The sequence below is a fragment of the Daucus carota genome, chromosome 1, assembly GCF_001625215.2.
Source record: "Daucus carota subsp. sativus chromosome 1, DH1 v3.0, whole genome shotgun sequence".
NCBI classification, from domain to species: domain Eukaryota; kingdom Viridiplantae; phylum Streptophyta; class Magnoliopsida; order Apiales; family Apiaceae; genus Daucus; species Daucus carota.
In genome coordinates this window covers 44,691,938-44,708,320 of record NC_030381.2, presented here as the reverse complement: position 1 = coordinate 44,708,320, position 16,383 = coordinate 44,691,938, and the positions used below count along the sequence as shown (strand labels likewise).

At 31.0% G+C, this 16,383-nt stretch overlaps 2 protein-coding genes across 2 annotated transcripts; one reads left to right on the top strand and one right to left on the bottom strand.

The window, feature by feature from the left end:
* The first annotated feature begins 2,154 nt into the window (after window positions 1-2,154).
* LOC108204546 (peroxidase 17) lies at window positions 2,155-4,869 on the top strand. Its single transcript, XM_017374044.2, has 3 exons — window positions 2,155-2,414; window positions 2,497-2,688; window positions 4,089-4,869. The coding sequence occupies exons 1-3, from the start codon at window positions 2,193-2,195 to the stop codon at window positions 4,701-4,703; spliced, it is 1,029 nt and encodes a 342-aa protein (XP_017229533.1). The 5' UTR covers window positions 2,155-2,192; the 3' UTR covers window positions 4,704-4,869.
* Window positions 4,870-5,729: 860 nt separating this feature from the next.
* On the bottom strand, window positions 5,730-8,518 carry LOC108204547 (small ribosomal subunit protein eS6). Its single transcript, XM_017374045.2, has 6 exons — window positions 8,312-8,518; window positions 8,149-8,213; window positions 6,810-6,867; window positions 6,588-6,696; window positions 6,240-6,512; window positions 5,730-6,126 (listed from the first exon to the last, which is right to left on the bottom strand). The coding sequence occupies exons 1-6, from the start codon at window positions 8,315-8,317 to the stop codon at window positions 5,888-5,890; spliced, it is 750 nt and encodes a 249-aa protein (XP_017229534.1). The 5' UTR covers window positions 8,318-8,518; the 3' UTR covers window positions 5,730-5,887.
* Between the last annotated feature and the right edge of the window lie 7,865 nt (window positions 8,519-16,383).

Here is a 16,383-nt window from a genome sequence, read left to right as displayed (position 1 = left end):
TAACATGTATTTATTTACAATCAACATTTGATCATTTAGCTATCGAAAAATTAAACAAAATTGTTATTTTGATTTGGAGGGAATATATCAATGGCCAGACTGAAGAATAAGATAAGGTTGCAGGCGAATTATTCGATGAAAGGATGCAAGTTGGAAGTTGCTATTTGTGAGATGAGAGCGGTTCAGAAACGGGCCCATGAATAAGCAAGTGAGTGAGGAAAAACAATAGAGACGATGGGTGCGTTGAGGCATGAATGACCCTATGTAATTTCACCACCCCCTCCTCTCACAACAAACTCTCTGATCCTTTTATTATTTGAAGCACAAAATTTGAGACACAAACATGAAACAACTTGGCCCAGTTATTGTTAAACCACAGCCCTATACATTGTTGACACACATGCAACTGGAGGGACATTCACACATGTAATACTAACTTGGGTTTGCCTGGTGTGTGCCTATTAAGTATTAACACATACTCCCTCCGTCTCAATTTATAGGTCTATTTTGAAATAAACACACATATTAAGAAAAAAGTTGGTTAGATAAAATCTTATCTCATGTACCATTAATTAGTGGATTGATAAGTGAGAATATAGTTGAGTTTCAAAAAAATCACAATAAATACAGGGATTTAGTGCATTGAGAAATGAGAATAATGTTGAGTTTCAAAAAAATCACAATTAATGTGTAGATAAATTTGTATTGAAAGAAAAGATGGACAAGTATTTTGAGACAATTTTTTTTTTTCCAAAATGGACCTATAAATTGAGACGGAGGGAGTACTAAACATCAAATTTTATAAGTTTGGTGGATTTTGATTGGTGTGGTATGTGAATTTACAGGAGGTCCACCATTATAAAGAGTTAGTAGCCAATTAAAATCACTCAAATTTATGAATTTTAGTTCTTAACATGTGCTCATTGGCACACACTCTAAGATATATGCTTCCAAGTCATAAACACGAGGAAAGAAAGTGAAGAGAAAATAAAGTTTTTTAAAAAATGAAAATAAGTGAAATAAATGCAATTATAACATAGTTTTACTCTAAAAACTTTCGCTCCAAAATGAAATGGAAATAAAACTTACTTTTACTTAGATTTACTTTATCTCCTGAAAAAATGGGGAGTCCCTGGGTGTATTCAACCATGTATATGGAGTAGGTGTTTGGCGGGGCTTTTAAGCCCCGCTTCTGGACTTTTAAGTTATAAGCATTTATTCGTACCGTTTGTGTAAAAAATCGAGAAGCACATATAAAAAGTTACGATTCCTAGCTTTTGTTTCATGACTTCTACTTTTTTCCCAAACACTTTAATCACTTATAAGTCTTAACTAACTTCTAACTTCTACTTCACTTTTTTATTTTAAGCAAGAAGCACTTATTTTAAGCTCGCCCAAACGGCCCGGAGTGTATGATCTATCAATCTTAATAACTTATAACTGATTTAATTTGATGTCGGCTCTAAATAAATAATTATAGAGTAAATTTTTTAAGTTTTAAATTTTATGAATTATGGTGAAATGTCAAAATACATTAAACACCATAAAATTAATTATTTTATGAAATCCAAAAAATATATTAATATTTGAATATCATCATAATTCAAAAGAAAATTTATAATTTAATATTTTAATTCAATACATCAGATTATGTAGTATAATTTAAAATCTCAATTGAAAATCTTAAGATTCTGATGTATTTTATAAAATTATATCTGAATACACGTCAATTTAAATATAAATGAAAGATTTTACTACAAAAATGTAAATTCTCAAGTTTAATCGAAATCCGCACACACTCGAGTTCTGATTAGATTAAAAAAAAATTAAAACAAAAATCAATTTAATAACCGTAAATATAATCATATCCTCCCTCTGTCCCAATATTGTTATTTATATTAGAGGAAGGGTCTGACTCGCATACTTTCATAAATTATTTCAATTTTTTTTTATTATGAATAAAATTATAATGTCTAAAATTTTATTTAAAAAATTTAAAATAAATCATAAAATTACATTATATGAAATTTTCAAATATATAAAAAGATTATTAAAAAAATGATAGGGAGGAATATTACGGAATAAAAAAAATTCAAAAGAGAATAGAATCCCATATCACCTAAGAAAAGTCTATAAATTCCGTCATGCCTTTCCAATAAACCATTTTCCATTACCTCAACAAAAAAAGTAACATGCTTTCTCACCATCTCCCTCCAATGCTTCCTCTCTTGCTCTTCATCGCCCATGTCATCGCCACGGCCACCGCAGAGCCGCCGCTCCGGCCAGGTTACTACTCCGAGAGCTGTCCACAAGCCGAATCCACGGTTCGGAAAGTGATCAAACAGGCCATGATTAGAGAGCCAAGGAGTGGCGCCTCTGTTATGCGCTTGCAGTTTCATGATTGTTTCGTCAATGTAAAATTCTCTCTGTTTTCTTTTCGGCCTTGGCTCGATAATTTTTTGTTCTGATTGAGTTGCGGATTGATTTAATTTGCAGGGATGTGATGGTTCTTTGTTACTAGATGATACACCGGACATGCTAGGAGAGAAACTCTCTCTTTCGAACATAAACTCGTTGAGATCTTATGAAGTTGTTGATGAAGTGAAGGAAGCCCTTGAGAGTGTGTGTCCGGGCGTTGTTTCTTGTGCGGATATCATTATCATGGCCTCTAGAGATGCGGTTGCTCTGGTAATCAACCTATATCACCTTTAATTTTTTTAGTTCTGGAGAAGATTAATGCTAGAGCACCCAAATTCAGTATTCGAAATTCTTCCCAAATGAGATGAAGTTGATTTTGTATCGGTTTGAAATATTTTAAGGAAAATGATTCATGCATAAAATTGGGTACAAAATTTTTCACAAGATGACATGTGGTAAGTTTTGATTGGAATGAGCCCTTGTATTCATATAAATAGCACTAATTAAAACATCTCATCTCAATTGTCATTTTCAGCAAGATTTTGTATCCAATTTTGTGTACGTATCGCTATTCATATTTTATCATTTGGATTCATTTTAATAACAGATTCGGGTGATCTAGCATTTTCCTTCTGAGAATACAACAGAAGATCAAATGAGAACAATTTTTTTTTGTACTGATCTAGCAATTTTTTTGTTGTATTTTAGCACCAAAGATCGTCTTTTACTAAAATCGAGCGATGACTAGCTATTTCAACTTTAGCATTAAAATTGCCATTAAGGAACACAGCAAAAGCATGACCCCCAAATTTGAAGTAATCCAACACCTCATTCTCACAAAATTTCCTTGGTAGTTTCTTTTCTTGGTGTGTGTTTAATGTTTATAGATATACTAAAAATCTGCAATCTTGAAACGGAACTTCTATTTTTTTTAAATTTCTTTTTCGTACATATGGTCTCGTAAGTATTCATTATTATTAAGGTAAGTCTGTGACCAATTTGTTGTGATTTAGTAAGTCCGTGACCAATTTATAATATCTAGTATTTTAATTTAAAAGCAAGGAAATATTTGCTTGTGTGTCTTGTGCAAGCTGCAGTTGTACATGTTGAATAGAATGAGGTTGTATACATTTTTGATTCATAATGTGTCCTTAATTAGTAAGGATTCTCACGTTGGCTTTGCTGCACAGAACAGCAGCCAGTGCCACATATATGTATCAGTCAGCCATTACTACAAATTCAAACATGTTCAAAAAGTTAATGCTAGTTTCTTAATCTATGTCAAACAAGTCAAAGAACTTGCCTTCAAAGTAATCTAAAGTCTATCCCATTTAGAATAAAGTTTTATGTACACTTTTATCAATAAAGCAACCCCTACAAATTATGTTACCCGAGTCTTCATTTTGACTCAAGAACCCGGGTCGGACACTCGACACTCAGACATGGTTATGGATACTCCGACACTTATTTTATGCAAAAAAAACATGTCAAATTTTCAGAATATTGTTGAGCCGACACTCGTACACGTGTCTATGTCGGACACTTCTAGCCGAGTCTGGGTAACATAGGTAACATAGCCTACGAATATTCAAATATGGTCATGTAGTTAATCCTAACATGTCATAAATTCATAATTGAAAATTTCCAACAATTTGTTGCTCTTGCAACAGAGTGGAGGTCCTAACTGGGAGGTGAAACTGGGAAGACTGGATAGCTTGACAGCAAGCCAAGAAGATGCAGACAATATTATGCCGAGTCCAAGAGCCAATTCAAGTTATCTCATTGACCTCTTCAGCAAATATAACCTCTCTGTCAAAGATCTTGTAGCGCTTTCTGGGTCTCATTCGATTGGTAAAGGCAGGTGTTTTTCTATTGTCTTTAGGCTATACAACCAATCCGGCTCCGGGCGGCCTGACCCAACCATTGAGCCAAAGTTTCGGAAAAAGTTGGACAAGCTTTGTCCACTAGGTGGAGATGGGAACGTGACAGGGGACTTGGATGCTACACCACAGGTGTTTGATAATCAGTATTTTAAGGACTTGGTTAACGGGAGAGGATTTCTGAATTCAGACCAAACATTGTTTACATTTGAACAAACTAGAGGATATGTGAAGCAGTTTAGTGCTGATCAAGAAGAATTTTTCAAAGCGTTTGTGGACGGAATGGTGAGAATGGGAGATTTACAGTCTGGAAGACCAGGGGAGATTAGGAAGAACTGTAGAGTAGCTAATAGCAGACAACCTGAGTTGATGTCTGATGCCTGGAGGAAGAGAAAGTATATGTGATCCCAATTTTTAATGCGACTATAATTAAATGAATGTTTGGCTGTATACAGAATGAGAAGTTTTACAAATGCGTTTCAGGTTTATGTGTTGCCTCATGAAATTAATGATTTAAGATCGAAGTGATGTTCATGTTAATGTCAAATATCAGTTGAAAGACTATTTGTAATTTTCGCTTTGCTCCTGCACAATTTTCCAAGGATCCTCGATTTACAATTCTCTAAGGATCTCGATTTATCGATTACACAATTTACCGATTACACTTCTATTTGATTATAAAAAAATAATAATCCTGAATCAAATTTTGACTATATCACAAAAACCCTCAATCAATATGATTCCCAAATTTCACAAATTTCACAACTATGCTCCTGCATCTTATTGTTCATATTATTTCATATTGCCAAATTTCACAATTATACGATGTTCATTTTGTTTTATATTCATACACAAATATGAAATAACCAACCATATTGCCAAATTTCACAATTATACTGATGTTCATTTTGTTTCATATTCATACACAAATATGAAATAACCAACCATCAAGGATTCCCAAAATTCAGAACCATGCTCCTGCATCTTCATTTTGTTTCGTATTCCCAAATTTTACAACTATGCTCCTGCATCTTATTGTTCATTTTGTTTTGTATTCATACACAAACAACCAACCACCAACTTGTTTCGAGGACTGAGGACAGGCTACAGACAGATTTTCCGTCACACTAATTCATATCATAAATTAAAAATCATCATAAATTGAAAAGCTTTAAATCATCTTCGATCAGCTACAAAATGCTGTTGTGCAATCCAACTAAACTCTTTTCGAAAATCAGAACCTTCAATATCCTAATCTGGTATTCCAAGACAAAAGTAACATTAAAACAAATTACATGTAATCGCAAAGTTAGGTCTGTGTTTTCCTTTTATATTGGAAGATCTCATTTTTCACTGATATTATAACTACTGATCAATCCACAAACCAAGTGAATTGAAAACAAAACTAGCATGACAGACAATATCTGAAACTATAACCAAAATCTGAAATCTTTTTCAAATAGATGACAAGTACAAATAACAAGTCTAACGAAGTTCCATAACACAGTAGATGTTTGACAGACAAAAATACCTCACTTTAGAAATTCAAACTTAAAAAGAACACCATCAAAACTCAGGCAGTGTTCAATTTAGGCAGCAATAGATGGCTTGGAGGCTGCAGAAAGTCTTGACCTTTTCTTTGCCAAACTTTCACTGCGCTTCTCACGCTGTTCCTTCAACCTACTGGCAAGAAGCTTTTGGTAGTCAGCTGCTTCTGACTTGGCTTTGGCAATTCTTTGCTTCTTCTTAGCAATTCTAGCTCTCTTCCTTTGCAGAGTCAATGGAGTCACTAGCCTCTGAATTTTGGGAGCTTTACTGATCTTCTTCCCTGCAAAAAAGTTAATCAGAAGACTATAAGGGATCACAATTCATCACTTTATTCTTTGATTTCTTGAACAAAATGGTCATCAACTTCAAAGATCATAACAGAAACAAACTCACCATTCTTGCTTGTAAATGTACGACGATAGGTGTTCACATACTTCCTGACATCATCATCCTTTGTCAGGTTAAAGAGCTTCCTGATCTTGGAAGCTCTCTTGGGACCTCTCATCCTTGGTTTCTCAACATCAGTCAGGCCAGGAAGATCATTCTCACCCTTCTTCACAATCACCAGGTTAAGAACAGAAAGGTCAGGGCTGACAATGCACCCTCTTACAGACTTCCTTCGGCGCTCACCATTACGCCTACCATAACCTCTGAAGCATGGTGTTCCTGAACATAACATATAAGTCAAATGGATTTACAGTACTTAGTGATAAGTATTAATCCAACATTATGCCAACAAACCTCGAACAAGCAAAAGGCGAACACGGCCAGGAGTCAACACTCCCTGCTTCATTGGAAAACCTTGCTTGTCACAGCCTCCCATAATCTTGAAGACATAACCCTTGAACTCCTGTAATCATTTGTAGGCTCTATTGTTAAACTTGCCACAATGAGATACAGAAATCAAATATATGTACAATATAGTTTTATTAGTTTAGTTTTGAATACAGAAGAAAAATATACCTCCCCAAGAGCATCCCCGTTAACCTCCTGAGAAATCCTCTTATCATAAAAAGCTCGGCTGCAAGATGAAGCTACATGTCAGGTAATAATTCATGCAATGCATATGTTCCACACGTCTTCAACATGGCAACGTAGCTCAACAACGACAAGATTCTGAAATCAAATACATGTCTAACACAGAAAATGCATATGCCAAGATATATATTACTACTATCCTGTGCAAAAAAAACAATCTCTTTACTTTCAGCTTTCACATATGGAAAAAAAAGTTTACATAACAAACAACTGTGTTAATAGTATTATAGACAAACACTGTGCCTGTTTTTTATTACAATTTGACTAGTTCTAGACAAACAATACCTACTTCTGGGGACTTAGGGTACACCCAGAAATCTGCTGTTTGAAAGTACTAAGACTGGAATCTATTATCACACATGACCATATTGTTTAACCTATCAACTTCTTGCCATATTGCAAATATTATATATTTCAAAATTAAATATTACAGAAAACAGAAAAACATCCAAGCACAAATATATACATTTTCACTTGAAAAATCTAGAAATTAGAAAAAGAAATAATACAGCGAATTTATTAGTATTTGTCAAAAACATAGACTTGCAGCCTCATATGATACCAACATATTGCATAACACAAACACACATAAGATCTACACAAATAGAATATCGTAGCTTATAGATTGAATCAAACACAAATAAATGTTAGATACACAACAGCTTAAACACGTACAAATAACAAACCCTGAGATACACTATATCTTTTAGTTTCCTACTATAAATGTAAAATACCAGAGGCGAAGCCAACAACAAATATCAGCACTTATATAAACATCAAAATCAAGAAACACAGAAATGCCTATTAATCAGAACAAAAAAACATATTTAACTGGAGCAGAACAGCACCGCAATGCACAAGCCAGAACAGAAATCACTACAACATAATTAAAATCCCAAACAAGCTTGTAAAGTCAGGGCTTGCACAAAACTTCATTAATATCACATTCATGAAAAAAATTACTCAGTTTATCAACCAGTTTCTTAATACCTCCTAATGTTCATTTGAAACTATCATAACCTAACCACATATATCACCACTTCATATAACAAAACTCAGACACAAGAAACAATACTTAATTGGAACAAACACACGCATAAACATATAATCAATTCCAAACTAGCTCGTTAACAGGGAACAATCCAATTCTAAATGCATAATAACAAACAAATATATCAATCATTCTCATAAATCATCACAAATTCTACACGCATTTATATAAATAAATTCAAAAATTCAAAAAAATTATGAACAAGAGCATTACAGTTTGAGGTCATCATCGATCTCGAGCTTCTTCTGGCATCCAGTGGTGGGATTGGCGATGTTAAACTACAATTACACACACGACAAATAGAAAACTATTAATTGACATACGAGAACATATAGATACATCGATTTGTATGTATAGAATGAGCGAGATTTGATACCTTCATCCTTGCTGAATTTGATTGAGATGAATTGCAGCTGCTGCTCTCACTCTCAGGCTCGGGCTCTTGTTGCTGCCGCTTCAAATTAGGGTTTGGGATGGCCGATATGTTTTGGTTTATATAGTAGGCTTATGGTGATTTAAGATGGGCCATTTGTGTTTTTTGGGCTTTCAGCCCTTAGTTGGCTCTTGGGTTCGGGTTCTCGATACCATTTTATTTTTTTGAAGGTGGGTTTCTGATTCACAGGCTTTTTAACCAAACAAGAGCTTCTTGAATATTGATACGTGGCAATACGAATAAAGAATTATTCAATACATGGCAATAAGAAAAAGGACAATTTACATAGATTTTAAACTTTTTGTAAAGAAATGGATGCTTAATATCCCATAACATCTGTGATTCTGTATGAGCCTTTAGGTTGATGATTTGATAATTCTCCTCGTTGGATAAAGGTAGAAAATTGGCTTTCTCAAATTTTATTTTTTATCAGGTTTCAAAATCACGATATCATTTTTTTTGCGCTGTAGCCGGTATTATCAAGTTTAAATACCATCTCGCCGTCGTTGAAGTTTGGCTCGTTGTACATATTAACCCTAAATTTTAATTGTCAAAAATTCAAAATAAACGTTCGAGTTTTTATTATAAGTTTTCGATTTCCCTGTTTATTTGCTTTTAGAAATTTGATTTAAACAACACAATTATTTTCATCGTACTTATCAAATTATATATACTAGTCTTTAACCCCTTGCAAAGCACGAGCAAGTATATAATTCGTAATTTATTAATTATAATTTAAATCTTAACGCCATGTTATTAGTATTTTAGTATTAATGAATTGGATTTTAATTAAATTATATTAACCAACTGATTATATCTTCCAACAGAAATTTAGCTTTTACAATTTATTATCTATATATAAATATTTTTCTAATATTAATATTTGACATTTTATTATTCAATTAATTTTAAATCAAAATTTTCATATTTCATATATCTTCATATGTTACGTAATGGTTCGTGTTTGAAATAGAAGCGTCTCTAATTATTTGTATGTATTTTAGACAAAAGATATTCAAAATTGTATATTTATAATTTTATTTGTAATGTCATTATAATTTTTTATATGAAATATTATATGATAACGTATCGAAATTTGATAAAATATTATTATCAAAAAATTTTATTTGACTTCCAGTTTGATAAAAAAGATATTAATATACATATAAGAAGTGTTTTTAATATATGAAACTGTTTAATGATGCAAGAGAGTCCTAGATATCTACATGTTGTAAACTTTAGTTTGAGAAAAGAGTACCAAACCAAAATTTTGTACGACTACAAATTATACCATGTTGGCTTTTTTTATAATACTAGTTTTTAACCCGTGCGAAACACGGACGGGTATATAGTTCGCAATTTATTATTTATAATTTAAATTTAACATCATTTTATTAGTATTTTAGTATGAATAGATTGAATTTTAATTAAATTATATTATTCAATTGAATATATATATATATATATATATATATATATATATATATATATATATATATATATATATATGTGTGGGTCAAGTTCCGTGGAGACGCAGCTTATCAAGAGACGAGAAAGACGCAACACCAGCCGTTGATTTCCATCAGTATACTTGCAACCAATACAGGGGCACGCTGGGGAAAAAAAATTATACACTGATGTAATATGGAAACATACGATCTGTATACGTCCCTTATAAGGCAACGTGAATATGCTACTGATTTAGAGATTCAATCATGGATTTTGTAATTTTGGAAGCTTTGTACGTCTTAATATATGATACATATATAACTCATAATCAAGAACAGAAGCGTTGAAAAGATTTTGCAGAGGTTTTGTAATATCAGTGTCAATGGAAGCTAGCATGGACGAACTAAGGTTCTGTTCTTGATTTTGATCTCATCGATTCACAGTTTTTTTAGGAATTTTTAATAGAACACTCTATAGAACCCTAACTCTTGATTCTTTATCTGGTTCAGGCATCAGAACGATAGCCAACAGTTGCAGAACACCGTAAGGTCCATGTCAATTCATCCTGAAGTTCATATCTCAAGGTTAGTTGTGCTTCCTAAACTCTTTTTCAGAATCAACTAAGTATATAGTTGTTATTTTTCTGAGAATATGAAGTAGAACACCAACAATTTTTTGTTCTTGATGTTTTTGCCTCAGCCACGACAAGCCGATTGTTAGAACCAAACCTAGTATGCTTGTTCGTGTGTTGTCGTCGTTGTCTGATGACCAAAAATCATGGATTTCTTCAACCGGCTTTGATTCTATAATAAGTTTCGGACTTAACGAGTACCCCGTGAAGCTTTCTGAATTTCTGTTATCATCTTTTGAACCAAATCCTCAGGTGACGCAGGGTTTGTTCTTGATTTTGATCTGATTGAATGACAGTTTATATACGATTTTCGTACAGAACACTGCAAGGAACCTTAATTGTTCATGATTTTTTGATGTTCTTGTTCAAGCATAAGAACCGTGGGGAAGAGTCGCAGAATTTAGTAAGGTCAGCGTAGATTGATCCTAACATTGTTTTCTCAAGGTTCGTGGTTATTCTTGATTTCTCTGAATCATGTTTGTAGACAATTTTGTTTAAAGAACAGTATAAAGAACAATGATTCTTCTTTGTTGTTGATGTTTTTTGTTCAGGAAAGAGAAGCCGATCGTTAGAATTAACCTTGTATGCTTTTTAATGAATTTGTCGTCACTGTTTGATGATCAAAAATCATGGATTTCTTCTACCGGGTTTGGTTCCATAATGAGTTTCGAACTAAACGAGTACCCCGTGAAGCTTTCTGAATTTTTGCTATCATCTTTTGAACAAAATCCTGCATTTTTAAGGATTAACTAAAAAAATTGAGATAGCGGAGGAGCATGTACATGAAATTATGCATGGGTTTTCCTCTCTGGGGAGTACACCAGGACGACCAGATGCTGAAGAGCAAGAAATGGACATCCAAAAAATTAAGAAGGAGGACTATATCTGGAAAGTGTGTATGTTAGGCTTGTTTATTTCTTATAGAGATTCTAATATTATTAAGAGATTTGTATTAAAGTTTTATCATATCAAGTATTAAAGTTTTACCATATTAATATTAAATGTGTACATTAATGCATACATTTACAATCCCATGATATATGCATTGTATTTAATGATTTTGAAATTTAAATTTTCTTTACTAGTTTCCTTATTTATGTTTCTACGATTTGCTTGCTACGGATGAAATCATTTCCATTCTTTCATGATTCTCTTGGGATTCTTACTTCCAAAGCTAATGTTATATTTTAATAAATAAAGAAACAACAGCTTAATAGAATTTTTGTTCTGAAATAATAAAATATTTAATCTTATACTACAATATTTAAATATTGAATCTTAGTGGAACACTAAAATGGATCAATGATAAGATAAGTGAAATATAAACAAATATAAAAATGGTATAAAATTGATAATTCACAATATTTACTCACAAAAATTATATTAAATTTTATATTAGAACAATTTATATATTATGCACAAACCTAAATATTCAGAGAAAAAAATGTTGTTAGATCTCTCATTAGAACCTTAGTATTTTTGAGAACACCTTAATGAATCTTCATATTAATCAAATAATAAATCTCTATTAGTAAATTTTATAAAAACACAACCATATATATTTATTGTATGGCTACGTAACACTTTAAGGAATCTCCAAGAAATATTGAATTAATATATGAAAATTTTAAATTAGTAGGACACTTAATGAATTAATTTTTTTTAGATTAATCATCTAAATTAAATAAAACAAAAAGGTACAATTTTTAACGTATTCGTAAGTAACATCTTAAAGAATATCTATGAAATCAATAAGAAAAAATTTGAAAATATAAATTATTCGATAATATACGTTACATTGGTGAAGAACCCATCGATTAATATAATTCTTATTTAAATAATTTAAAATATATATATCTTATTATCTAAATTTTAATAAAACAAATTATTTATGATTGTTGAATTATTATCTTGTGTCTAAGAAACACCGGAAAGAATCTAGTAAAAATAAGTTAGTAATTTAATATTAAAAAGATATAAATTAGTAGGAAAAATATACTACAAGGGTTAAGAAAGAATGAGTACTTCTCCTTCAACTCATAATAGTAATAAATACAATAGATTTTGCAGATATTAAAAGTAGACCTTATTAATATTGTTTTGATTTTAATTTTTTTTTAATTTTAATATTAAAACATATAATTATTTTTATCACTTTCACGAACACGTTATACAATCTTGTAAAAATATATAATTGTCTCAGGAACACCTTAAAATATATAATTGTCTAAGACCTTGGAAATTTATTGATATTATTATAATTTTAAATAAAATTTATTTTAATATTACAATATAATTATTATTATCATTTTTTATGAACACGTTATGAAATCTGCATATAATTTAAACAGTTAAATCCTTAATACAAATTTTTTCGAATCTCTATTCACCTTACCAAAAGTCAACATAAAGTTTCTCACATTTTAAATAATAATAAATTAATGAGAGATCAATTTGAATATCTATTGAAATATTTAATTTTTAAAAATAATAATGTCAATATTTAAAAAAAATTAAGAAAATATCTACTTGTAATGGATAGTAAAGGGACATTATTGATTTTACTATGTATTTGAAAATTTATTCAAAGTAGGAGTTCAACTTAAATTAAACAAAAATGCCTAATTCTTAACACTCGCTTCTCCAACATTAAGAATAATGTATCAATAAAATATATTCTAACAAAAAATTTAAATTGAATTTAAAAGTAAACATAATTGTATTGTATTGTATATTCTATTAGAATTTTAATTTTATCAAAAAAATATAATTGAACTTAATATAGAATAAATATATTCAATAATAATATAGTCGAAATATGATACTAGTGAAATAACTATTATATTTTTGGTAATATTAAGGTAACACTTGCGAAAGTTTATATTGAAGGAACTTCAAAATTTTAACATATAATTTTTAGAAAATTCTATATTTCAACTACTTTTCCAAGAAAATGTTATTATGAAAGAGATATAAAATATGAATAAAACACTTTAAAGAATCTCATTTAAAAAATAAAATACATTACGAAATCAAAAATTTTAAAATATGATGATGTAATTTGGAGGATAATTTAATATATGACTTCTATAAATTATCAAAATAATTTATAATAATATTTTCTAGTTATAAATATATTGTTTATGTCAAATGAATTTTTTTTATAATTTATGGTTCTTTAAAGTGTTTTCGATTCTTTAATCTTATAGGTGTTCGTGGATTCTTCAGCTTTTATTAACGTCTCCTAGTGAAGAATCTATTATTAAATTCTACAATATAAAATAAATGGAAATCTATTTGGAGGAATATCATAATGAATCTTTTAGAGATCAAATTTCTAAAACTATCACATATGATTTGAGTTAGTATGATAGCAATCAAAGTCATGAATTTAGAATAATAAAATTTTTGAAATTTTGCGGTTTAGATTAAACATGTTATTCTTAAATTTTCTGGTTCTATAAGAACACCTATAAGAACACTTATGAGAACAATACATATATAAGAATTCGCAATGGGAGAATTAACGAGATTAAATCCAGCAGCTTCTTCTTCATATATAGCCAATAGATCAATATACACTTGATCTCAAGAGGAATCTATACCATAATAACCACAAAACAATGACCTATCTTCTCCTCATAACACAACCAATAGAAGACAAATTGATATTGTTATTGTAGTAGCCACCAACATCTGTCTTCAAATAAGGGGGAGGCTTTAACCAGAGGACCATTGTAGTGTAAGTTGTATAAGATGAATAAGATCTTTCACAACAACAAAGCAAGAACACGCATACAAGCATAAAACATGTTAGAATCAATCGACGTTGACATTAGGATCTTCGGCAACTCTTCCCACTGTTTTCATTCCTGAAGAAAAACATCAAAAAAACTAGAACTTTTGAGGGTTCCTTACAGTGTTCCCTAATGTAAATTGTGCATAAAGATTGTTATAGAGAGGTCAAGAGTAAGAACAAACTATGATTCATCCATGGTGGGAGCTTCTTCAACCTTTTCCTGTAGTTCCGATTTTGCTTCTGTGTTGTCTCTGGTAGCTATATTGTCCCTCAAAGCTTTCAAAATTAAATGATCCCATGATCGAGTCTCTACCAAGCTCTTGTACATCAACATCAAAACTGTCCGATAACCTAAGGTCATCAAATACAGTATTGCTTCACGCATCTGTACACAATAAATAATGAAACGTGAAGGCCTCATCTCGTAGATAAGAATCCAAAAAAAAGTAAACTTTATCATGAAACATAATTCAAATCTCTCGAGAATAAGCAATCAAACCAGAATTCGACTGCAATTCCGTCTTCCCGTTGTTGATCTCCATTAAAGGAGCTTACCGTGGAGAGTAAAGAAACAGAATGGACAACTGTAACGAATAGAAAAGGAAAAAGATAATTTGGTGGTGAGAATCAATCAAGGAGAATATTAATGAAGGAAAGTTTTGTAATAAATCTAAATTGATACACTCAAAGATACATATAAAGAATTTGTGTGTTTAAAACGTTCCATATATTGTCCCTGTGGATAATTAAGTGTATTTATACAGTATGTAGAGTATTTAATTTGATCACAAGACTGATCCAACGGATAGAAATCACGTCTCTCGCTAAGGCTCCGTCTCTTTTGAACCTCCCCATATATATATATATATATATATATATATATATATATATATATATATATATATATATATATATATATATATATATATATATATATATATATATAGGCTCATGATCAAATAGAAACCACTTTTAAAATAAAAACTAGAAACCAATACAAGTTAGTGATATCCTCAGTACAATTTAGTGATATTCTCTTTACGATTTAGTGATATGTGTTGCACGAATTAGTGAAAACTTGCGGAAACTGCCCAGAATTTCTGAATCTGTTCTAGTTGCCGATTCAGGTGGTGGTTGCGGTGGTGGAGATAATGGAGGTGAAGGTGGAGATGGAGGTGGTGGATATGGAAGGAGCCTTTAGCTTTGTCCGGCAGATTTTTGGCAAAGATCTGGAATTTAAATCGGCATTAAGCTAGATATACGGTACTGTAGGTGAGGAAGACCAAGGTGGAGGTGAGGACGAAGATGCAGGTGGAGGTGGAGGTGGGGGTGGAATGGAAGGGGCGGTGGAGGCCGGAGGGGGGTTGGATTTGGTGGTGATATAAATAATGGATGCCGACATGGAGGTGGTGGCTATGGAGGGTCGGGCGGCATGGAGGTGGAGAGAGTAGCAGAGACTTGGCGGGGGTGGTAGCGTGAAGCTGCCGGAAGTGGGGTGGAGGGTTGGTGGGTTGGAGAAGAAGAAGGAGAAAGTGGGGTTGTTTGAGAATTTAGTGATATTCTCTTAGAAATTTAGTGATAGTTTCTAGTTTCTAGAATAAGGAGGTTTCTATTGGAGTAAAACTATATATATATATATATATATATATATATATATATATATATATATATATATATATATATAGATGTATATATATATATCTATATATATATATATATAGATGTATATATATATATATATCTATAGATGTATATATATATATATATATAGATGTATATATATATATATATGTATATATATATATACATCTATACATATATATATATATATATACATATATATATATATACATATATATATATATATATATATATATATATATATATATGGTTGCACTCCACACAGAACACTTTAAAAAAAGAACAACACAGAACACTGTCATAACACTTCATTTTTCACAAATAATTATTTGTTAAAGTTATAACTACATAGCTAAACACTAATTAAACTTAATATATTAAATCTAACATCCAAACTCATCCAAATTATTGATATGAAATATTATAGAATCCAGAACAGAATCCAAAATCGAATCCAGAATATAATCATATAAATATATTTTTTGCACGATTATT